We start from the raw sequence: 27,201 nt of genomic DNA, 5'->3' as shown, positions 1-27,201 counted from the left end.
GGGCTATGGGGCCTGTGAGGGGATATGGGGGGTATAGGGCCAATGGGGGGATATGGGGGCTATGGGGTATATGGGGGTAATGGGGGGATATGGGGTATATGGGGATAATGGGATCATATGGGGTAATGGGGTCATATGGGGTAATGGGATCATATGGGGTAATGGGATCATATGGGGTAATGGGATCATATGGGGTGACGCAGCTCCAGGGCGCCATGATGCCAGCTGCCAACCTATAGGGGGTAATGGGGGGTTATAGGGTATATGGGATCATATGGGGTATATGGGGGTAATGGGATCATATGGGGTATATGGGGCTATGGGGGGATATGGGGTCTATGGGGGATATGGGGGCTATGGAGGGATATGGGGGATATGGGGGATATGGGGTAATGGGGGATATGGGGGATATGGGGCAATGGGGGGATATGGGGGATATGGGGGATATGGGGTAATGGGGTCTATGGGGGGATATGGGGGTGATGAGGGCAATGGGGGGATATGGGGTCTATGGGGGGATATGGGGTCTATGGGGGGATATGGGGTATATGGGGGCTATGGGGGGATATGGGGGATATGGGGAGTATAGGGGATATGGGGAGTATGGGGGATATGGGGGGATATGGGGTCTATGGGGGGATATGGGGTCTATGGGGGGATATGGGGGCTATGGGGGGATATGGGGGCTATGGGGGTATAAGGTCTATGGGGGATATGGGGGGATATGGGGGATATAGGGGCAATGGGGGGATATGGGGTCTATGGGGGGATATGGGGGATATGGGAGGATATGGGGGGTATGGGGGATATGGGGACTATGGGGGGATATGGGGACTATGGGGGGATATGGGGTCTATGGGGGGATATGGGGTATATGGGGGCTATGGGGTCTATGGGGGGATATGGGGGTAATGGGATCATATGGGGTATATGGGATCATATGGGGTAATGGGATCATATGGGGTATATGGGATCATATGGGGTATATGGGGGTAATGGGATCATATGGGGTAATGGGATCATATGGGGTAATGGGGGTAATGGGATCATATGGGGTAATGGGATCATATGGGGTATATGGGGGTAATGGGATCATATGGGGTATATGGGATCATATGGGGTATATGGGATCATATGGGGTAATGGGGGTAATGGGATCATATGGGGTAATGGGATCATATGGGGTATATGGGGGTAATGGGATCATATGGGGTATATGGGATCATATGGGGTATATGGGATCATATGGGGTAATGGGGGTAATGGGATCATATGGGGTAATGGGATCATATGGAGTATATGGGGGTAATGGGATCATATGGGGTATATGGGATCATATGGGGTAATGGGGTCATATGGGGTAATGGGATCATATGGGGTAATGGGATCATATGGGGTAATGGGATCATATGGGGTGACGCAGCTCCAGGGCGCCATGATGCCAGCTGCCCACCTATAGGGGTATATGGGATATAGGGTAATGGGGGGCTATGAGGTAATGGGGGGATATGGGGACTATGGGGGGATATGGGGTCTATGGGGTATATGGGGTAATGGGATCATATGGGGTATATGGGGCTATGGGGGGATATGGGATCATATGGGGTAATGGGATCATATGGGGTGACGCAGCTCCAGGGCGCCATGATGCCAGCTGCCCACCTATAGGGTAATAGGGTATATGGGGGGTTATAGGGTTAATGGGGGTAATGGGGTCTATGGGGGCTATGGGGGGATATGGGGTCCTATGGGGTGCTATAGGGCGCTATGGGGCGCTATGGGGTGCTATAGGGTGCTATGGGGTACTATAGGCTGCTATGGGGCGCTATGGGGTGCCATAGGGCGCTATGGGGCGCTATGGGGTGCTATGGGGTGTCATAGGGTTCTATGGGGCGCTATGGGGCACTATAGGGCGCTATGGGGCGCTATGGGGCGCTATAGAGTTCCATAGGGCGCTATGGGGTGCTATAGGGCACTATGGGGCGCTATTGGGTACCATAGGGTGCTATGGGGCGCTATGGGGCGCTATGGGGCGCTATGGGGCACTATAGGGTTCTATGGGGCGCTATGGGGCGCTATGGGGCGCTATGGGGCACTATAGGGTTCCATAGGGTTCTATGGGGCGCTATGGGGCACTATAGGGTTCTATGGGGCGCTATGGGGCGCTATGGGGCGCCATGGGGTGTCATAGGGTTCTATGGGGCACTATAGGGTTCCATAGGGCGCTATGGGGCGCTATGGGGTTCCATAGGGCGCTATGGGGCGCTATGGGGCGCTATGGGGCGCACTCACCACCTCCCACGCCCGCTCCTGGCTCAGCGCGATGACGACGAGTTCGGGGTCGGCCAAGTAACCGTCAGCATTGAACGACAAACGGCGCCGCTGCCACGTCACGTTACGGAAATACCTGCACACAGTGCGGATATGGGGTCAATGGGGTCAATGGGGGATATGGGATCAATGGGGTCAATGGGGGCTATGGGGTCAATGGGGGCTATGGGGTCAATGGGGGCTATGGGGGCTATGGGGTCAATGGGGGCAATGGGGGATATGGGGTCAATGGGGGCTATGGGGTCAATGGGGGCTATGGGGGCTATGGGGTCAATGGGGGCTATGGGGGCTATGGGGTCAATGGGGTCAATGGGGGCTATGGGGTCAATGAGGGCAATGGGGGATATGGGGTCAATGGGGGCAATGGGGGATATGGGGTCAATGGGGGATATGGGGGCAATGGGGGATATGGGGTCAATGGGGGATATGGGGGCAATGGGGGATATGGGGTCAATGGGGTCAATGGGGGCAATGGGGGATATGGGGTCAATGGGGGCTATGGGGTCAATGGGGGCTATGGGGTCAATGAGGGCAATGGGGGATATGGGGTCAATGGGGGCAATGGGGGATATGGGGTCAATGGGGGATATGGGGGCAATGGGGGATATGGGGTCAATGGGGGATATGGGGGCAATGGGGGATATGGGGTCAATGGGGTCAATGGGGGCAATGGGGGATATGGGGTCAATGGGGGCTATGGGGTCAATGGGGGCTATGGGGTCAATGAGGGCAATGGGGGATATGGGGTCAATGGGGGCAATGGGGGATATGGGGTCAATGGGGGATATGGGGGCAATGGGGGATATGGGGTCAATGGGGGATATGGGGGCAATGGGGGATATGGGGTCAATGGGGTCAATGGGGGCTATGGGGTCAATGGGGGCAATGGGGGCTATGGGGTCAATGGGGGCTATGGGGTCAATGGGGGCTATGGGGTCAATGGGATCAATGGGGTCAATGGGGGATATGGGAGTAATGGGGGCTAATGGGTCAATGGGGGCTAATGGGTCAATGGGGGCTATGGGGGCTATGGGGTCAATGGGGTCAATGGGGGCTATGGGGTCAATGGGGGCTATGGGGTCAATGGGGGTCAATGGGGGCTATGGGGCACCCAGAACTCCACATAGATCCCCACAGATCCCCATAGGTCCCCATAGATCCCCATACAGCCCCATAGGTACCCATAGGTACACATACAGCCCCATAGGTGCCCATAGATCCCCATAGGTGCCCATACAGCCCCATAGGTACCCATAGGAGCCCCATAGGTACCCATAGGAGCCCCATACAGCCCCATAGGTACCCACAGATCCCCATAAGTACCCATAGATCCCCATACAGCCCCACAGATCCCCACAGGAGCCCCACAGATCCCCATAGATCCCCATAGGAGCCCCATAGATCCCCATAGGTACCCATAGGTATCCATAGGTACACATAGGTACCCATACAGCCCCATAGGGACCCATAGGTACCCATAGATCACCATACAGCCCCATAGATCCCCATAGGAACCCCATGGATGCCCATAGGTACCCATAGGTACCCATACAGCCCCATAGATTCCCATAGATCCCCATAGGTACCCATAGGTACCCATAGATCCCCATACAGCCCCATAGGTACACATAGGTACCCATAGATCACCATACAGCCTCATAGATCCCCATACAGCCCCATAGATCCCCATAGAGCCCCATAGATCCCCATAGGTACCTATAGGTACCCATACAGCCCCATAGATCCCCATAGATCCCCATAGGTGCCCACAGATCCCCATAGGAGCCCCATATATGCCCATAGGTACCCATAGATCCCCATAGGTACCCATACAGCCCCATAGATCCCCATAGGTGCCCATAGGTACACATAGGTACCCATACAGCAACCATAGGTACACATAGATACCCATACAGCCCCATAGGTACCCATAGGTACACATAGATCACCATACAGCCCCATAGATCCCCACACAGCCCCATAGATCCCCATACAGCCCCATAGATCCCCATAGATCCCCATAGGTACCCATAGGTACCCATAGATCCCCATACAGCCCCATAGGTACCCATAGATCACCATACAGCCCCATAGATCCCCATACAGCCCCATAGGTACACATAGGTACCCATAGATCCCCATAGGTACCCATAGATCCCCATACAGCCCCATAGATCCCCATAGGAGCCCCATAGGTGCCCATATATGCCCATAGGTGCCCACAGATCCCCATAGGAGCCCCATAGATCCCCATACAGCCCCATAGATCCCCATAGGTACCCATAGATACACATAGATCACCATACAGCCCCATAGATCCCCATAGATCCCCATAGGTACCCATAGATCCCCATACAGCCCCATAGATGCCCATAGATCCCCATACAGCCCCATACAGCCCCATAGGTACCCATAGGTACACATAGATCACCATACAGCCCCATAGATCTCCATAGGTACCCATACGTACCCATAGATCCCCATAGGTACCCATAGGTACCCACAGGTGCCCATAGATCCCCATACAGCCCCATAGGTGCCCATAGATACCCATAGATCCCATAGATCCCCATAGGTACCCATAGGTACACACAGGTACCCATATATCCCCATAGATCCCCATAGGTACACATAGGTACACATAGGTACCCATACAGCCCCATAGGTACCCATAGGTACCCATAGATCCCCATAGGGGCCCATAGATTATCATAGATCTCCATAAGTGCCCATAGATCCCCATTGGAGCCCCATAGATCCTCATACAGCCCCATAGATCCCCATAGGTACCCATAGATCCCCATACAGCCCCATAGGTACCCATAGGTACACATAGATACCCATACAGCCCCATAGGTACCCATAGATCCCCATAGGTACCCATAGGTACCCATAGATCCCCATACAGCCCCATAGATCCCCATACAGCCCCATAGATCCCCATAGGTACCCATAGGAGCCCCTTAGATGCCCATACAGCCCCATAGATCCCCATAGGTACCCATAGGTGCCCATAGATCCCCATAGGAGCCCCATAGATGCCCATAGGTGCCCATAGGTACCCATAGATCACCATACAGCCCCATAGATACCCATACAGCCCCACAGATCCCCACACAGCCCCATAGATCCCCACACAGCCCCATAGATCCCCATACAGCCCCATAGATCCCCATAGGTACCCATAGGTACCCATACAGCCCCATAGATCCCCATAGGTGCCCATAGGTACCCATAGATCCCCATACAGCCCCATAGGTACACATAGATACCCACAGATACCCATACAGCCCCATAGATGCCCATACAGCCCCATAGATCCCCACACAGCCCCATAGATCCCCATAGATCCCCATAGGTACCCATAGAACCCCATACAGCCCCATAGATCCCCATACAGCCCCACAGATCCCCATACAGCCCCATAGATCCCCATAGGAGCCCCATAGGTACCCATAGATCACCATACAGCCCCATAGGTACCCATAGATTCCCATAGAGCCCCATAGGTGCCCATAGGTACCCATAGATCCCCATACAGCCCCATAGATCCCCATACAGCCCCATAGGTACCCATAGGTACACATACAGCCCCATAGGTACCCAGAGGTACACATATATGCCCATAGTTGCCCATACAGCCCCATAGATCCCCATTGGAGCCCCATAGATGCCCATAGATCCACATAGAAGCCCCACAGATCCCCATAGGTACCCATAGATCACCATACAGCCCCATAGGTACACATAGGTACCCATAGATCCCCATACAGCCCCATACGTACCCATAGATCCCCATAGGTACCCATTGGTGCCCATAGATCCCCATAGGTACCCATACGTACCCATAGATACCCATAGGTACCCATAGATCCCCATAGGTACCCATACAGCCCCATAGATCCCCACACAGCCCCATAGATCCCCATACAGCCCCATAGGAGCCCAACAGACCCCCATGGAGCCCTATATTAGCCCCACAGAGCCCCATAGATCCATATAGGAGCCCCATAGATCCCCATAGACCCCCATAGAACCCTATATTAGCCCCATAGACCCCCATAGTTCCCCATAGACCCCCATATTAGCCCCATAGATCCCCATAGACCCCCATATTAGCCCCATAGACCCCCACAGGAGCCCCATAAACCCCATATTATCCCCATAGACCCCCATATTCGCCCCATAGACCCCCATAGATCCCCATAGATCCCCATAGTTCCCCATAGACCCCCACAGAAGCCCCATAGACCCCCATAGAAGCCCCATAGACCCCCATAGGGCCCTATATTAGCCCCATAGACCCCCATAGGAGCCCCATAGACCCCCATAGAGCCCCATATTAGCCCCACTGACCCCTATAGAAGCCCCATAGACCCCCATAGGGCCCTATATTAGCCCCATAGACCCCCATAGATCCCCATAGACCCCCATCGAGCCCCATATTAGCCCCATAGACCCCCATAGAGCCCTATATTAGCCCCATAGACCCCCACAGACCCCCATATTAGCCCCATAGACCCCCATATTAGCCCCATAGACCCCCATAGTTCCCCACAGACCCCCATATAAGCCCCATAGATCTCATAGAAGCCCCATAGTTCGCCACAGACCCCCATATTAGCCCCATAGACCCCCATAGATCCCCATATTAGCCCCATAGACCCCCATAGACCCCCCATATTAGCCCCATATACCCCCACAGAACCCCATAAGAACCCCATAGATTCCCATAGGAGCCCCATAGACCACCATAGTTCCCCATAGATCCCCATAGACCCCCACAGACCCCCAAATTAGCCCCATAGATCCCCATAGACCCCCATATTGCCCCATAGACCCCCATATTGCCCCATAGACCCCCATAGATCCCCATATTAGCCCCATAGACCCCCATAGACCCCCATATTAGCCCCATAGATCGCATAGGAGCCCCATATTAGCCCCATAGACTCCCATATTAGCCCCATAGACCCCCATAGACCCCCATATTCACCCCATAGACCCCCATAGATCCCCATAGACCCCCATATTAGCCCCATAGACCCCCATAGATCCCCATAGACCCCCATAGAAGCCCCATAGACCCCCATAGAGCCCTATATTAGCCCCATAGATCCCCATAGGAGCCCCATAGAGCCCTATATTAGCCCCATAGATCCCCATAGATCCCCATAGACCCCCATATTAGCCCCATATTCGCCCCATAGACCCCCATATTCGCCCCATAGACCCCCATATTCGCCCCATAGACCCCCATATTCGCCCCATAGATCCCCATAGACCCCCATATTCGCCCCATAGACCCCCATATTCGCCCCATAGTTCCCCATAGACCCCCATATTAGCCCCATAGATCCCCATAGACCCCCATAGGAGCCCCATAGACCCCCATATTAGCCCCATAGATCCCCACATTAGCCCCATAGAGCCCCATATTAACCCCATAGACCCCCACAGACCCCCATAGAACCCTATATTAGCCCCATAGACCCCCATAGTTCCCCATAGACCCCCATATTAGCCCCATAGACCCCCATAGGAGCCCCATAGACCCCCATAGAGCCCTATATTAGCCCCATAGATCCCCATAGTTCCCCATAGACCCCCATATTAGCCCCATAGACCCCCATATTAACCCCATAGACCCCCATATTAGCCCCATAGACCCCCACAGATCCCCATAGACCCCCATATTAGCCCCACAGACCCCCATAGAAGCCCCATAGACCCCCATAGAGCCCTATATTAGCCCCATAGACCCCCACAGGAGCCCCATAAACCCCCATATTATCCCCATAGACCCCCATATTAGCCCCATAGACCCCCATAGATCCCCATAGATCCCCATAGTTCCCCATAGACCCCCATAGAAGCCCCATAGACCCCCATAGAAGCCCCATAGACCCCCATAGGGCCCTATATTAGCCCCATAGACCCCCATAGGAGCCCCATAGACCCCCATAGAGCCCTATATTAGCCCCATAGACCCCCATAGGAGCCCCATAGACCCCGATAAGAACCACATAGACCCCCATAAGAACCCCACAGACCCCCATAGATCCCCATAGACCCCCATAGGAGCCCCATAGATCCCCATAGACCCTCACAGACCCCCATAGTTCCCCATATTCGCCCCATAGACCCCCATATTCGCCCCATAGACCCCCATAGATCCCCATAGATCCCCATAGTTCCCCATAGACCCCCATAGTTCCCCATAGACCCCCATAGTTCCCCATAGACCCCCATAGAAGCCCCATAGACCCCCATATTAGCCCCACAGACCCCCATAGGGCCCTATATTAGCCCCATAGACCCCCATAGGAGCCCCATAGGAGCCCCATAGACCCCCATAGATCCCTATATTAGCCCCATAGACCCCCATAGATCCCTATATTAGCCCCATAGACCCCCATAGGAGCCCCATAGACCCCCATAAGAACCCCATAGACCCCCATAGATCCCCATAGACCCCCATATTAGCCCCATAGACCCCCATATTCGCCCCATAGTTCCCCATAGACCCCCATATTCGCCCCATAGACCCCCATATTAGCCCCATAGATCCCCATAGACCCCCATAGACTCCCATAGATCCCCATAGGAGCCCCACAGACCCCCATAGACCCCCCCCATCACTCACCGGTGCAGCCCCCCCCCCGCTCTGGGCCTCCTCTCCCTGCAGTCCCCTCCTCCATCTCCATCATCTTCATTTCCGCTTCCGGTCGCCACACTTCCGTTCACCCCACTTCCGCTCCCTCCACTTCCGGTGGTTCCACTTCCGCTAGATCCACTTCCGGCGACACCACTTCCGGCAGGCCCACTTCCGGCTCCACCACTTCCGCTTCCGCCTTCCCTCCGTTCCCTCCTCATGGCTTCCGTCCCTTCCGCCACCACCGCCATCCCGGCCCTTAACCTCTCCCCCAAAGGGTCCCTCCATGCTGCAGCCAACACCACGAACAACCCATCCGGTGCCTCCTCCATCACCGGATCCTCATCCGACCCCAAACCGGCACCGACCGAGAACCAAACGTAACCGGAACCAGCGACACCAGCAGCGCGAGCAGCCCGGAACACATAACGCAGCTCATCGGCGGAACAATAAAGCAAGCGGACTCGTGACGTCACTTCCCGTAGGCGACGCTCTAGCTCTCTTCCATCCGGGTCATCTCCATTGGGGTCTATGGTGGTGACGCCTCTATGATCCCAGCCGATAAAGCTGCCGTCGGTGATGGCGTCGATGGCGGAGGTAAAATGGCGGCGGCCCGGCCTTAAGGTGGTGATAACGGAGAACGTGGTCCAGTCGTATTCCTCCAACAGCTCGAAGATCACGCGGAGCTGCTGCTCCGTGGACGAACCGAGCTGAAGGAACGTGGAGCCGGGCTCCTATGGGGGGTATAAGGGGGATAAGGGGGATGCCCCATAGAGACCCATAGATCCCTATAGGAGACCCATAGATGGTATAAGGGTATAAGGGGGATGCCCCATAGAGACCCATAGAGACCCCATAGAGACCCATAGAGACCCATAGGGACCCATAGGGACCCATAGGGACCCATAGAGACCCATAGGGACCCATAGGAAACCCACTGAGACCCATAGATCCCCATAGATCCCTATAGAGACCCATAGGGACCCATAGAGACCCATAGGGACCCATAGGAGACCCATAGAGACCCATAGAGACCCCATAGAGACCCATAGAGACCCCATAGAGACCCATAGAGACCCCATAGGGACCCATATTAGCTCCAAAGAGACCCATAGGGACCCATAGAGACCCCAAAGAGACCCATAGAGACCCCATAGAGACCCATAGGGACCCATATTAGCCCCATAGAGACCCATAGGGATCCATAGACCCCATAGGGACCCCATAGAGACCCCATAGACCCCCATATTAGCCCCATAGAGACCCATAGAGACCTATAGAGACCTATAGGGACCCACAGCAGCCACATGGAGCCCCATAGGAGCCCCATAGAGACCCATAGGAAACCCATAGAGCCCCATAGAGACCCCATAGAGCGCCATAGAGACCCATAGAGACCCATAGAGACCCATAGGGACCCATAGGGACCCCACAGAGACCCATAGAGACCCCATAGACCCCCATATTAGCCCCATAGAGACCCATAGGGACCCACAGAGCCCCATAGAGACCCCATAGAGCCCCATAGACCCCCATACACCCCTATACATCCCCATAGACACCCATAGATCCCCATAGACCCCAATACATCCCCATAGAGACACATACGGAACCATAGACCCCATAGGGACCCCATAGGGACCCCATAGAGACCCCATAGGAGCCCCATAGAGACCCATAGATCCCTATAGGAGACCCATAGATGGTATAAGGGTATAAGGGGGATGCCCCATAGAGACCCACAGATTCCCATATAACCCCATAGAGCCCCATAGAGCCCCATAGAGACCCATAGAGACCCCATAGAGACCCATAGAGACCCATAGGGACCCCATAGAGACCCCATAGAGACCCCATAGAGACCCATACAGACCCATAGGAGACCCATAGAGACCCATAGGAAACCCATAGAGACCCCATAGAGACCCCATAGAGACCCATAGATCCCCATAGAGACCCAGACCCCATAGAGACCCATAGGGACCCATAGAGACCCATAGATGCCCATAGGGACCCATAGAGACGCCATAGAGACCCCATAGAGCGCCATAGAGACCCATAGGGACCCATATTAGCCCCATAGAGACCCATAGGGACCCATATTAGCTCCAAAGAGACCCATAGAGACCCATAGGGATCCATAGAGACCCATCGAGACCCCATAGAGACCCACAGGGACCCACGGACCCCCATATTAGCCCCATAGAGACCCATAGATCCCCATAGATCCCCATATTAGCCCCATAGGGACCCCATAGAGACCCATAGGGACCCCATAGAGACCCATAGAGACCCATAAGGACCCATAGAGACCCATAGAGACCCCATAGAGACCCCATAGACCCCCATAGACCCCAATAGGAGCCCCATAGATCCCCATAGACCCCCATATTAGCCCCATAGAGACCCATAGGGACCCATAGAGACCCATAGGGACCCACAGACCCCCATATTAGCCCCATAGAGCCCCATAGAGCCCCATAGGGACCCATAGAGACCCATAGAGACCCCATAGACCCCCACAGACCCCAATAGGAGCCCCATAGATCCCCATAGACCCCCATACATCTCCATAGACCCCCATAGAGCCCTATATTAGCCCCATAGACCCCCATACATCCCCATAGACCCCCATAGGAACCCCATAGACCCCCATACATCCCCACAGAGCCCCATAGGAGCCCCATACATCCCCATAGACCCCCATACATCCACATAGACACCCCATAGACACCCATAGGTGCCTCATAGACCCCCATAGACCCCATATTAGCCCCCATAGACCCCCATAGGAGCCTCACAGACCCCCATAGACCCCCATAGGAGTCCCATAGACCCCCATAGGTGCCCCATAGACCCCCATATTCCCCCTATTACCCCCATAGACCCCCATATCCCCCCTATTACCCCCATGCCCCCCTTTTCCCCCCTATTACCCCCATAGATCCCCATATCCCCCATATTACCCCCATAGACCCCCATATCCCCCCCTATTACCCCCATAGAAGCCCCATAGACCCCCATATCCCCCCTATTACCCCCATAGACCCCCATATCCCCCCCTATTACCCCCATAGACCCCCATAGACCCCCATATCCCCCCTATTACCCCCATATCCCCCCTATTACCCCCATAGACCCCCATAGACCCCCATATCCCCGCTATTACCCCCATAGAAGCCCCATAGACCCCCATATCCCCCCTATTACCCCCATAGATCCCCATAGACCCTCATACATCACCATAGACCCCCAAAGAACCCCATAGACCCCCACATCCCCCATATTAGCCCCCATAGACCCCCATAGGAGCCTCACAGACCCCCATAGACCCCCATAGGAGTCCCATAGACCCCCATAGACCCCCATATACTCCCATATTACCCTCATAGCCCCCCACAGACCCCCATAGGAGCCCCATAGATCCCCACAGACCCCCATACATCCCCATAGACCCCCATAGGACCCCCATAGACCCCCATACATCCCCACAGAGCCCCATAGGAGACCCATAGATCCCCATAGATCCCCATAGAGACCCATAGAGACCCATAGACCCCTATATTAGCCCCATAGAGACCCATAGATCCCCATAGAGACCCCATAGAGACACATAGGGACCCATATTAGCTCCAAAGAGACCCATAGAGACCCATAGGGATCCATAGAGACCCATCGAGACCCCATAGAGACCCACAGGGACCCACGGACCCCCATATTAGCCCCATAGAGACCCATAGATCCCCATAGATCCCCATATTAGCCCCATAGGGACCCCATAGAGACCCATAGGGACCCCATAGAGACCCATAGAGACCCATAAGGACCCATAGAGACCCATAGAGACCCCATAGAGACCCCATAGACCCCCATAGACCCCAATAGGAGCCCCATAGATCCCCATAGACCCCCATATTAGCCCCATAGAGACCCATAGGGACCCATAGAGACCCATAGGGACCCACAGACCCCCATATTAGCCCCATAGAGCCCCATAGAGCCCCATAGGGACCCATAGAGACCCATAGAGACCCCATAGACCCCCACAGACCCCAATAGGAGCCCCATAGATCCCCATAGACCCCCATACATCTCCATAGACCCCCATAGAGCCCTATATTAGCCCCATAGACCCCCATACATCCCCATAGACCCCCATAGGAACCCCATAGACCCCCATACATCCCCACAGAGCCCCATAGGAGCCCCATACATCCCCATAGACCCCCATACATCCACATAGACACCCCATAGACACCCATAGGTGCCTCATAGACCCCCATAGACCCCATATTAGCCCCCATAGACCCCCATAGGAGCCTCACAGACCCCCATAGACCCCCATAGGAGTCCCATAGACCCCCATAGGTGCCCCATAGACCCCCATATTCCCCCTATTACCCCCATAGACCCCCATATCCCCCCTATTACCCCCATGCCCCCCTTTTCCCCCCTATTACCCCCATAGATCCCCATATCCCCCATATTACCCCCATAGACCCCCATATCCCCCCCTATTACCCCCATAGAAGCCCCATAGACCCCCATATCCCCCCTATTACCCCCATAGACCCCCATATCCCCCCCTATTACCCCCATAGACCCCCATAGACCCCCATATCCCCCCTATTACCCCCATATCCCCCCTATTACCCCCATAGACCCCCATAGACCCCCATATCCCCGCTATTACCCCCATAGAAGCCCCATAGACCCCCATATCCCCCCTATTACCCCCATAGATCCCCATAGACCCTCATACATCACCATAGACCCCCAAAGAACCCCATAGACCCCCACATCCCCCATATTAGCCCCCATAGACCCCCATAGGAGCCTCACAGACCCCCATAGACCCCCATAGGAGTCCCATAGACCCCCATAGACCCCCATATACTCCCATATTACCCTCATAGCCCCACACAGACCCCCATAGGAGCCCCATAGATCCCCACAGACCCCCATACATCCCCATAGACCCCCATAGGACCCCCATAGACCCCCATACATCCCCACAGAGCCCCATAGGAGACCCATAGATCCCCATAGATCCCCATAGAGACCCATAGAGACCCATAGACCCCTATATTAGCCCCATAGAGACCCATAGATCCCCATAGAGACCCCATAGAGACACATAGGGACCCATAGAGACCCATAGGGACCCATAGGGACCCACAGACCCCCGTATTAGCCCCATAGAGACCCATAGGGACCCATAGGGATCCATAGAGACCCCATCGAGACCCATAGGGATCCATAGACCCCATAGGGACCCCATAGAGACCCATAGAGACCCCATAGAGACCCCATCGAGACCCATAGGGATCCATAGACCCCATAGGGACCCATAGGAGCCCCATAGACCCCAATAGGAGCCCCATAGATCCCCATAGACCCCCATATTAGCCCCATAGAGACCCATAGGGACCCATAGATCCCCATAGACCCCAATATTAGCCCCATAGAGCCCCATAGAGACCCATATTAGCCCCATAGAGACCCATAGGGACCCATAGAGACACATAGGAGCCCCATAGAGACCCATAGAGACCCCACAGACCCCCAAAGACCCCCAAAGACCCCCATACATCCTCATAGACCCCCATACATCCCCATAGAGCCCCATAGGAGCCCCATACATCCCCATAGACCCCCATAGAACCCTATATTAGCCCCATAGACCCCCATAGGAGCCCCATAGAGACCCATAGAGACCCCTTACCTTGGGCGCCATGACAGTGGCCGCCCCCCCGCTGACTCCCACTATGGGCACCGCGGCCTGAGCCGACCCCCATAGACCCCCATACATCCCCATAGACCCCCATACATCCCCATAGACCCCCATACATCCCCATAGACCCCCATACATTCCCATAGACCCCCATACATTCCCATAGACCCCCATAGACCCCCATACATCCCCATAGACCCCCATACATCCCCATAGACCCCCATACATTCCCATAGACCCCCATACATTCCCATAGACCCCCATAGACCCACATACATCCCCATAGAGCCCCATACATCCCCATAGACCCCCATACATCCCCATAGAGCCCCATACATCCCCATAGAGCCCCATAGACTCCCATATTACCCTCATAGCCCCCCATAGGAGCCCCATAGATCCCCATAGACCCCCATAGATCCCCATAGACCCCCATAGGAGCCCCATACATCCCCATAGACCCCCATAGAACCCTATATTAGCCCCATGGACCTCCATAGGAGCCCCATAGAGACCCATAGAGACCCCTTACCTTGGGCGCCATGACAGTGGCCGCCCCCCCGCTGACTCCCACTATGGGCACCGCGGCCTGAGCCGACCCCCATAGACCCCCATACATCCCCATAGACCCCCATACATCCCCATAGACCCCCATACATTCCCATAGACCCCCATACATTCCCATAGACCCCCATAGACCCCCATACATCCCCATAGACCCCCATACATCCCCATAGACCCCCATACATTCCCATAGACCCCCATACATCCCCATAGACCCCCATACATTCCCATAGACCCCCATAGACCCCCATACATCCCCATAGACCCCCATACATCCCCATAGACCCCCATACATCCCCATAGACCCCCATACATCCCCATAGACCCCCATACATCCCCATAGAGCCCCATACATCCCCATAGAGCCCCATAGACTCCCATATTACCCTCATAGCCCCCCATAGGAGCCCCATAGATCCCCATAGACCCCCATAGATCCCCATAGACCCCCATACATCCCCATAGACCCCCACAGATCCCCATAGAACTCCATAGAGACCCATAGAGCCCCATAGAGACCCATAGAGACCCATAGAGAACCATAGGAGCCCCATAGAGCCCCAAATACCCCCATACATCCCCATAGACCCCCATAGGAGCCCCATACATCCTCATAGACCCCCATACATCCCCATAGAGCCCCATAGGAGCCCCATACATCCCCATAGACCCCCATAGAACCCTATATTAGCCCCATAGACCCCCATAGGAGCCCCATAGAGACCCATAGAGACCCCTTACCTTGGGCGCCATGACAGTGGCCGCCCCCCCGCTGACTCCCACTATGGGCACCGCGGCCTGAGCCGACCCCCATAGACCCCCATACATCCCCATAGACCCCCATACATCCCCATAGACCCCCATACATCCCCATAGACCCCCATAGACCCCCATACATCCCCATAGACCCCCATACATCCCCATAGACCCCCATACATTCCCATAGACCCCCATACATCCCCATAGAGCCCCATACATCCCCATAGAGCCCCATAGACCCCCATACATCCCCATAGACCCCCATACATTCCCATAGACCCCCATAGACCCACATACATCCCCATAGAGCCCCATACATCCCCATAGACCCCCATACATCCCCATAGACCCCCATACATCCCCATAGAGCCCCATACATCCCCATAGAGCCCCATAGACTCCCATATTACCCTCATAGCCCCCCATAGGAGCCCCATAGATCCCCATAGACCCCCATAGATCCCCATAGACCCCCATACATCCCCATAGACCCCCACAGATCCCCATAGAACCCCATAGAGACCCATAGAGCCCCATAGAGACCCATAGAGACCCATAGAGAACCATAGGAGCCCCATAGAGCCCCAAATACCCCCATACATCCCCATAGACCCCCATAGGAGCCCCATACATCCTCACAGACCCCCATACATCCCCATAGAGCCCCATAGGAGCCCCATACATCCCCATAGACCCCCATAGAACCCTATATTAGCCCCATAGACCCCCATAGGAGCCCCATAGAGACCCATAGAGACCCCTTACCTTGGGCGCCATGACAGTGGCCGCCCCCCCGCTGACTCCCACTATGGGCACCGCGGCCTGAGCCAACCCCCATAGACCCCCATACATCCCCATAGACCCCCATACATCCCCATAGACCCCCATACATCCCCATAGAGCCCCATAGGGTCGCCATAGATCCCCATAGACCCCCATACATCCCCATAGGAGCCCCATACATCCCCATAGGAGCCCCATACATCCCCATAGGAGCCCCATACATCCCCATAGGAGCCCCATACATCCCCATAGGAGCCCCATACATCCCCATAGAGCCCCATACATCCCCATAGAGCCCCATACATCCCCATAGAGCCCCATAGGAGCCCCATAGGCCCCCATACATCCCCATAGGAGCCCCATAGGCCCCCATACATCCCCATAGGAGCCCCATAGACCCCCATACATCCCCATAGACCCCCATAGGAGCCCCACAGACCCCCATAGATGCCCATAGGTATTCATAGATCCCCATAGGAGCCCCATAGACCCCCATAGGAGCCCCACAGACCCCCATACAACCCCATAGACCCCCATAGATCCCCATAGATGCCCATAGGTATTCATAGATCCCCATAGGATCCCCACAGACCCCATACATCCTCATATCCCCCCTATTACCCCCATATTACCCCTATTACCCCATAGACCCCCATACATCCCCATAGACCCCCACAGACCCCCATATCCCCCCCTATTACCCCCATAGACCCCCATATCCCCCCCTACTACCCCCATAGACCCACATATCCCCCCTATTATCCCCCATAGACCCCCATAGACCCCCATACCCCCCCTATTACCCCCATAGACCCCCATATCCCCCCTATTACCCCCATAGACCCCCATATCCCCCCCTACTACCCCCATAGACCCACATATCCCCCCTATTATCCCCCATAGACCCCCATAGACCCCCATACCCCCCCTATTACCCCCATAGACCCCCATACATCCCCATATCCCCCCTATTACCCCCATAGACCCCCATATCCCCCCATACCCCCCCATATCCCCCCCTTACCTTGGGCGCCATGACAGTGGCCGCCCCCCCGCTGACTCCCACTATTGGCACCGCGGCCTGAGCCGACCCCCATAGACCCCCATACATCCCCATAGACCCACATACATCCCCATAGACCCCCATACATCCCCATAGACCCACATACATCCCCATAGGAGCCCCACAGATCCCCATAGAGCCCCATACATCCACATAGACACCCCATAGATACCCATAGGAGCCCCATAGATCCCCATAGACCCCCATACATCCCCATAGACCCCCATACATCCCCACAGACCCCCATACATCCCCATAGGAGCTCCACAGACCCCCACAGATCCCCATAGGAGCCACACAGACCCCCATAGACCCCCATAGGAGCCCCATAGAGCCCCATAGACCCCCATATTAGCCCCATAGAGACCCACAGAGACCCGTAGAGACCGCATAGGGACCCATAGAGACCCATAGGAGCCCCATAGAGACCCATAGGGACCCATAGAGACCCCATAGAGACCCATAGGGACCCATAGGGACCCATATTAGCCCCATAGAGACCCCATAGAGACCCATAGATCCCCATAGAGACCCCATAGAGACCCACAGACCCCCATATTAGCCCCATAGAGACCCATAGAGACCCATATGGACCCATATTAGCCCCATAGAGACCCATAGGGACCCATAGAGACCCATAGGGACCCCATAGACCCCCATATACCCCAATAGGAGCCCCATAGATCCCCACAGACCCCCATACATCCCCATAGACCCCCATAGAACCCTATATTAGCCCCATAGACCCCCATAGGTGCCCCATAGACCCCCATATCCCCCCCTATTACCCCCATAGACCCCCATATCCCCCCCTATTACCCCCATAGACCCCAATAGACCCCCATACATCCCCATTGACCCCCAAACATCCCCATAGAGCCCCATACATCCCCATATCCCCCCTATTACCCCCATATCCCCCCATATCCCCCTATTACCCCCCCTTACCTTGGGCGCCATGACAGTGGCCGCCCCCCCGCTGACTCCCACTATTGGCACCGCGGCCTGAGCCGACCCCCATAGACCCCCATACATCCCCATAGAGCCCCATAGGAGACCCATAGATCCCCATAGAGACCCATAGAGACCCATAGACCCCTATATTAGCCCCATAGAGACCCCATAGACCCCATAGAGCCCCATAGAGACCCATAGGGACCCATAGAGACCCCATAGAGACCCCATAGGGACCCATAGAGACCCCATAGACCCCCATAGACCCCCATAGGAGCCCCATAGACCCCCATATTAGCCCCCATATCCCCCCCTTACCTTGGGCGCCATGACAGTGGCCGCCCCCCCGCTGACTCCCACTATTGGCACCGCGGCCTGAGCCGACCCCCATAGACCCCCATAGATCTCCATAGACCCCCATAGACCCCCATAGGAGCCCCATAAACCCCCATACATCCCCATAGAGCCCCATAGGAGCCCCATAGATCCCCATACATCCCCATAGACCCCCATAGGAGCTCCATAGACCCCCATACATCCCCATAGAGCCCCATAGACCCCCATAGGTGCCTCATAGATCCCCACAGATCCCCATAGGAGCCACACAGACCCCCATAGGAGCCCCATAGAGCCCCATAGACCCCCATAGGAGCCCCATAGAGACCCATAGGGACCCCATAGAGACCCCATAGACCCCCATATTAGCCCCATAGAGACCCATAGGGACCCACAGACCCCCATAGATCCCCATAGACACCCATACATCCCCACAGAGCCCCATAGGAGACCCATAGATCCCCATAGAGACCCCATAGGGACCCATAGGGACCCATAGAGACCCCATAGAGACCCCATAGAGACCCATAGACCCCATAGGGACCCCATAGGGACCCCATAGACCCCATACATCCCCATAGACCCCCATAGAACCCTATATTAGCCCCATAGACCCCCATAGGTGCCCCATAGACCCCCATAGACTCCCATATTACCCTCATAGCCCCCCATAGACCCCCATAGGAGCCCCATACATTGCCATAGACCCCCATACATCCCCATAGACCCCCATAGACCCCCATAGGAGCCCCATAGACCCCCATATTAGCCCCCATTACCCCCCCTTACCTTGGGCGCCATGACAGTGGCCGCCCCCCCGCTGACTCCCACTATGGGCACCGCGGCCTGAGCCGACCCCCATAGACCCCCATAGATCTCCATAGACCCCCATAGACCCCCATAGGAGCCCCATAGATCCCCATAGGAACCCCATACATCCCCACAGACCCCCTATTACCCCCATATCCCTCCTATTACCCCCATAGATCCCCATAGGAGCCCCATAGATCCCCATAGGAGCCCCATAGACCCCCATAGAACCCTATATTAGCCCCACAGACCCCCATACAACCCCATAGAGCCCCATACATCCCCATAGAGCCCCATAGGAACCCCATAGACCCCCATACATCCCCATAGAGCCCCATAGGAGCCCCATAGATCCCCATAGACCCCAATAGGAGCCCCATAGACCCCCATATCCCCCCAATAGACCCCCATAGGAGCGCCATAGACCCCCATAGAGACCCACAGAGACCCGTAGAGACCCCATAGGGACCCATAGGAGCCCCATAAACCCCCATAGACCCCAATAGGAGACCCATAGATCCCCATAGACCCCCATATTAGCCCCATAGAGACCCATAGATCCCCATAGAGACCTATAGGGACCCATAGAGACCCATAGAGACCCATAGAGACCCCATAGAGACCCCATAGAGACCCATACAGACCCATAGAGACCCCATAGGGACCCCATAGAGACCCCATAGGGACCCATAGAGACCCCATAGGGACCCATAGAGACCCCATAGGGACCCATAGAGACCCCATAGGGACCCATAGGGACCCCATAGTGACCCCATAGGGACCCATAGGGACCCATAGAGACCCATAGGGACCCATAGAGACCCCATAGAGACTCATAGGGACCCATAGAGACCCGTAGACCCCCATATTAGCCCCATAGAGACCCACAGAGACCCGTAGAGACCCCATAGGGACCCATAGAGACCCATATTGACCCATAGAGACCCCATAGAGACCCATAGGAACCCCATAGACCCCCATACATCCCCATACACCCCCATAGGTGCATCATAGATCCCCATAGATCCCCATAGGAGCCCCATAGACCCCCATATCCCCCCCTATTACCCCCATAGACCCCCATAGACCCCCATACATCCCCATTGACCCCCAAACATCCCCATAGAGCCCCATACATCCCCATAACCCCCCTATTACCCCCATATCCCCCCATATCCCCCCATATCCCCCCATACCCCTCCATATCCCCCCTTACCTTGGGCGCCATGACAGTGGCCGCCCCCCCGCTGACTCCCACTATTGGCACCGCGGCCTGAGCCGACCCCCATAGACCCCCAAACATCCCCATAGACCCCCATAGACCCCCATACATCCCCATAGAGCCCCATACATCCCCATAGACCCCCATACATCCCCATAGAGCCCCATAGGAGCCCCATAGATCCCCATACATCCCCATAGACCCCCATAGGAGCCCCATAGACCCCCATAGGAGCCCCATAGAGACCCATAGGGACCCATAGGGACCCCATAGACCCCCATATACCCCAATAGGAGCCCCATAGATCCCCATAGACCCCCATACATCCCCATAGAGCCCCTTACATCCCCATAGGAGCCCCATAGATCTGCATAGGAGCCACATAGAGCCCCATACATCCCCATATGAGCCCCATAGACCCCCATACATCCCCATAGACCCCCATAGGAGCCCCATACATCCCCATAGACCCCCATATTAGCTCCATAGAGACCCATAGAGACCCATAGAGCCCCATACCCCCCCATTACCCCCCCTTACCTTGGGCGCCATGACAGTGGCCGCCCCCCCGCTGACTCCCACTATGGGCACCGCGGCCTGAGCCGACCCCCATAGACCCCCATACATCCCCATAGACCCCCATACATCCCCATAGACCCCCATACATTCCCATAGACCCACATACATCCCCATAGACCCCCATAGACCCCCATACATCCCCATACCCCCCCTATTACCCCCATAGACCCCCATATCCCCCCCTATTACCCCCCTAGACCCCCATATCCCCCCCTACTACCCCCATAGACCCACATATCCCCCCTATTATCCCCCATAGACCCCCATAGACCCCCATACCCCCCCTATTACCCCCATAGACCCCCATATCCCCCCTATTACCCCCATAGACCCCCATATCCCCCCTATTACCCCCATAGACCCCCATATCCCCCCCTATTACCCCCATAGACCCCCATATCCCCCCTATTACCCCCATAGACCCCCATATCCCCCCTATTACCCCCATAGACCCCCATATCCCCCCTATTACCCCCATAGACCCCCATATCCCCCCTATTACCCCCATACATCCCCATATCCCCCCTATTACCCCCATAGACCCCCATACATCCCCATATCCCCCCCTTACCTTGGGCGCCATGACAGTGGCCGCCCCCCCGCTGACTCCCACTATGGGCACCGCGGCCTGAGCCGACACCCATAGAGCCCCATACATCCCCATAGACCCCCATAGGAGCCCCATAGAGCCCCATACATCCCCATAGACCCCCATACATCCCCATAGAGCCCCATACATCCCCATAGAGCCCCATACATCCCCATAGACCCCCACAGACCCCCATACATCCCCATAGACCCCCATAGACGCCCCATAAACCCCCATAGACCCCCATAGACCCCAATAGGAGTTCCATAGATCCCCATATTAGCCCCATAGAGACCCATATTAGCCCCATAGAGACCCATAGGGACCCATAGAGACCCCATAGAGACCCATAGGGACCCATAGGGACCCATAGGGACCCATATTAGCCCCATAGATTCCCATATAACCCCCATATAGTCCCATAGACCCCCATAGATCCCCATAGATATTCACAGATACCCATAAGAGCCACATAGACCCCCACAGGTGCCCCATAGACCCCCATACATCCCCATAGATCCCCATAGCCCCCCATAGGAGCCAGATAGACCCCCATACATCCCCATAGACCCCTATAGGAGCCCCATAGACCCCCATATCCCCCCAATAGACCCCCATAGGTGCCCCATACATCCCCACAGACCCCCATAGACCCCCATAGAAGCCCCATAGACCCCCATAGATCCCTATAGACCCCCATATCCCCCCTATTACCCCCATATCCCCCCATATCCCCCCCTTACCTTGGGCGCCATGACAGTGGCCGCCCCGCCGCTGACTCCCACTATGGGCACCGCGGCCTGAGCCGACACAAAGTCCAAGATATGGGCCACGGCCTCGGCTCCGGCCTTGTCGTCAAACACCACCCCGTGCAGCTTTAACGACGACAACAGGTCACATAACCGGACCAATAAACTCCTGGGATCCCCTTCGTCCATCCTTAAAGGTACCGGAGTCACCCCCGGTGGGAACGGAGGGTTTAAAAGATCGCTCGGGATCGGGGATCCGCGTAACACTATGGCGACGTTTAATGGCGGCCGCTTCACTTCCGGGAAAGGCCCCGCGCACGAGAGAGTGAAAGCGAGGAAAGCAGGAAGAAGGGGGATAGAGCGGCTCCATGGGGTCATCGCAGACACAGCGCCGCCTGGAGGACCGGAGGGGAATTGCAGTGTTAGTTAAAAGGGGGGGGCGGAAGTTGCCGAGGGGTGACGGAGATTGACGAGGGCGAATATAAGGGAGACAATGGGGGGGCGGAGATTGCCGAGGGGAGACGGAGATTGCCGAGGGCAGCCAATGGGAGCCAATGGGAACCAATGGGGACCCGAAGGTTGCCGAGGGGACCCGAGGGCAGTTAATGGGACCCGAAGGTTGCCGAGGGGAGCCGAAGGTTGCCGAAGGGAGCCGAAGGTTGCCGAGGGCAACCCGAGGGCAGTTAATGGGAGCCGAAGGTTACCGATGGGACCCGAAAGTTGCCGAGGGGACCCGAAGGTTGCCGAGGGGAGCCGAAGGTTGCCGAAGGCAGTTAATGAGAGCCAATGGGGAGCCGAAGGTTGCCGAAGGGAGCCGAAAGTTGCCGAGGGCACCCGAAGGCAGCCAATGGGGGCCAATGGGGACCCGAAGGTTGCCGAGGGGAGCCGAAGGTTGCCGAAGGCAGCCAATGGGAGCCAATGGGGACACGAAGGTTGCCGAGGGGAGCCGAAGATTGCCGAGGGCAGCCAATGGGACCCAATGGGGACCCGAAGGTTGCCGAAGGGAGACGAAGGTTGCCGATGGGACCCGAGGGTTGCCGAGGGGACCCGAAGGTTGCCGAGGGCAGTTAATGGGAGCCAATGGGGAGCCGAGGGTTGCCGAGGGGAGCCGAAAGTTGCCGAGGGAAGCCAATGGGAACCAATGGGGACCCGAAGGTTGCCGAAGGGAGCCGAAAGTTGCCGAGGGGAGCCGAAGGTTGCCGAGGGCAAACATAAGGCAGCCAATGGGGAGACGGAGGTTGCCGAGGGGACCCGAAGATTGCCGAGGAGACACGAAGGTTGCCGAGGGGACCCGAGGGCATTTAATAGGACCCGAAAGTTGCCGAGGGGACCCGAAGGTTGCCGAGGGCAGCCAATGGGAGCCAATGGGGACCCGAAGGTTGCCGAGGGGAGCCGAAGGTTGCCGAAGGCAGCCAATGAGAGCCAATGGGGAGCCGAAGGTTGCCGAAGGGAGCCGAAAGTTGCCGAGGGCAGCCAATAGGAACCAATGGGGACACGAAGGTTGCCGAGGGCAGCCAATGGGAGCCAATGGGGACCCGAAGGTTGCCGAGGGGAGCCGAAGGTTGCCGAAGGCAGTTAATGAGAGCCAATGGGGACCCGAAGGTTGCCGATGGGAGCCGAAGATTGCCGAGGGCAGCCAATGGGAGCCAATGGGGACCCGAAGGTTGCCGAGGGGACCCGAAAGTTGCCGAGGGGACCCGAGGGCAGTTAATGGGAGCCGAAGGTTGCCGAGAGCTGTTAATGGGAGCCAATGGGAGCCTATGGGAGCCGAAGGGGACCCGAAGGTTGCCGATGGGACACGAAGGTTGCCGAGGGCAGCCAATGGGAGCCAATGGGGACCCGAAGGTTGCCGAGGGCAAACATAAGGCAGCCAATGGGAGACGGAGATTGCCGAGGGGAGACGGAGGTTGCCGAAGGTTGCCGAAGATTGCCGAGGGCAGCCAATGGGAACCAATGGGGACCCGAAGGTTGCCGAGGGCAGCCGAAGGTTGCCGAGGAGACACGAAGGTTGCCGAGGGCAACCCGAGGGCAGTTAATGGGACCCGAAGGTTGCCGAGGGGAGCCGAAAGTTGCCGAGGGGAGCCGAGGGCAACCGAGGGCACCGAATGGCACCCAAAGGCACCCAATGGTTCCCAGTGCATCACCCCATAGAGCTGCCCCATAGCTGCCCCATAGCACCCCACAGCACCCCATAGCACCCCATAGCTGCCCCATAGCACCCCATAGCTGCCCCATAGCTGCCCCATAGCACCCCATAGAGCCCCATAGCTGCCCCATAGCACCCCATGGCACCCCATAGCGCCCCATAGCACCCCATAGCTGCCCCATAGCTGCCCCATAGCACCCCATAGCACCCCATAGCTGCCACATAGCACCCCATAGCGCCCTATAGCACCCCATAGAGCTCCATAGCTGCCCCATAGAGCCCCATAGCACCCCACAGAGCCCCATAGCTGCCCCATAGCACACCACAGGTGCCCCATAGCACCCCATAGAACCCCATAGCACCCCATAGCACCCCACAGCTGCCCCATAGCACCCCATGGCACCCCATAGCACCCCATAGCGCCCTATAGCACCACATAGCTGCCAAACAGCGCTGCATAGCTGCCCCATAGCACCCCATAGCTGCCCCATAGCCCCCCATAGCTGCCCCATAGCACCCCATAGAGCGCCATAGCTGCCCCATAGCACCCATAGCGCCCCATAGCACCCATAGCGCCCCATAGCTGCCCATAGCACCCCATAGAACCCCATAGCACCCCATAGCACCCCACAGCTGCCCCATAGCGCCCCATAGCTGCCCCATAGCACCCCATGGCACCCCATAGCACCCCATAGCGCCCTATAGCACCCCATAGCTGCCCCACAGCGCTGCATAGATGCCCCATAGCACCCCATAGCTGCCCCATAGCACCCCATAGAGCCCCATAGCTGCCCCATAGCACCCATAGCGCCCCATAGATGCCCCATAGCCCCACATAGCACCCCATAGCGCCCCATAGCTGCCCCATAGCTGCCCCATAACACCCATAGCGCCCCATAGAACCCCATAGCACCCCACAGCTGCCCCATAGCGCCCCATAGCTGCCCCATAGCACCCCATGGCACCCCATAGCACCCCATAGCGCCCCATAGCGCCCCATAGCACCCATAGCGCCCCATAGCTGCCCCATAGCTGCCCCATAGCACCCATAGCGCCCCATAGCTGCCCCATAGCTGCCCCATAGCACCCATAGCGCCCCATAGAACCCCATAGCACCCCACAGCTGCCCCATAGCGCCCCATAACTGTTCCATAGCACCCCATAGCACCCCACAGCTGCCCCATAGCACCCCATAGCACCCCATAGCACCCCATAGCACCCCATAGCACCCCATAGCGCCCCATACCTGGGTGCAGCTCCTCTCTTGGGGGCTCCTCCTCATTGCGGCTGTTTGGGGGATGAAGAGTTGTGGGGTGCAAGGGGGGGGGGGGTGTCCACATCCCCCATAGCCCCCTATATCCCCTATATCCCCTATATAACCCTATATCCCCCTATATCCCCTATATAACCCTATATCCCCCTATATCCCCTATATCCCCCATATCCTCCATATCCCCCATACCCCCCCATACATTCCCATAGCCCCCATATACCCCTATATCCCCCATTGCCCCCTATAGCCCCATATCCCCTATATCCCCCCATAGCCCCATAGCCCCCCATAGCCCCATATATCCCCTATAGCCCCATAGCCCCATAGCCCCCCATAGCCCCATATATCCCCTATAGCCCCATATCCCCCATAGCCCCCCATAGCCCCATATATCCCCTATAGCCCCATATCCCCCCATAACCTCCATAGCCCCCCATAGCCCCCCATAGCCCCCATAGCCCCCATTGCCCCTCATAGCCCCATATCCCCCCTTAGCCCCTATAGCCCCCATATCCTCCTATAGCCCCATATCCCCCATATCCCCCCATAGCCCCTATAGCCCCCATATCCTCCTATAGCCCCATATCCCCCATATCCCCCCATAGCCCCTATAGCCCCCATATCCTCCTATAGCCCCATATCCCCCATATCCCC

The 27,201-nt window shown here is 56.6% G+C and overlaps 1 protein-coding gene across 1 annotated transcript in view; it reads right to left on the bottom strand.

Moving 5' to 3' along the window:
* LOC146751687 (glutamate receptor ionotropic, NMDA 2D-like) overlaps positions 1-26,580 on the bottom strand; it is a 95,074-nt gene extending 68,494 nt beyond the window's left edge. The window contains exons 1-4 of the mRNA XM_085533783.1: positions 26,521-26,580; positions 23,123-23,523; positions 8,978-9,720; positions 2,293-2,407 (exon numbers count right to left, since the gene is read on the bottom strand). Of these exons, the coding sequence (XP_085389909.1) occupies positions 2,293-2,407; positions 8,978-9,720; positions 23,123-23,506 (1,242 nt within the window). The 5' untranslated portion in view covers positions 23,507-23,523; positions 26,521-26,580. The remainder of the gene's footprint in view (positions 1-2,292; positions 2,408-8,977; positions 9,721-23,122; positions 23,524-26,520) is intronic.
* Positions 26,581-27,201: the final 621 nt, after the last annotated feature.

This window comes from Coturnix japonica, unplaced genomic scaffold (genome assembly GCF_054131305.1).
Source record: "Coturnix japonica strain WE unplaced genomic scaffold, WE-NBRP24 Scf063, whole genome shotgun sequence".
Taxonomy (NCBI): domain Eukaryota; kingdom Metazoa; phylum Chordata; class Aves; order Galliformes; family Phasianidae; genus Coturnix; species Coturnix japonica.
Note: the sequence above shows the minus strand (reverse complement) of the source record. Positions and strands in the feature narration are given on the sequence as shown.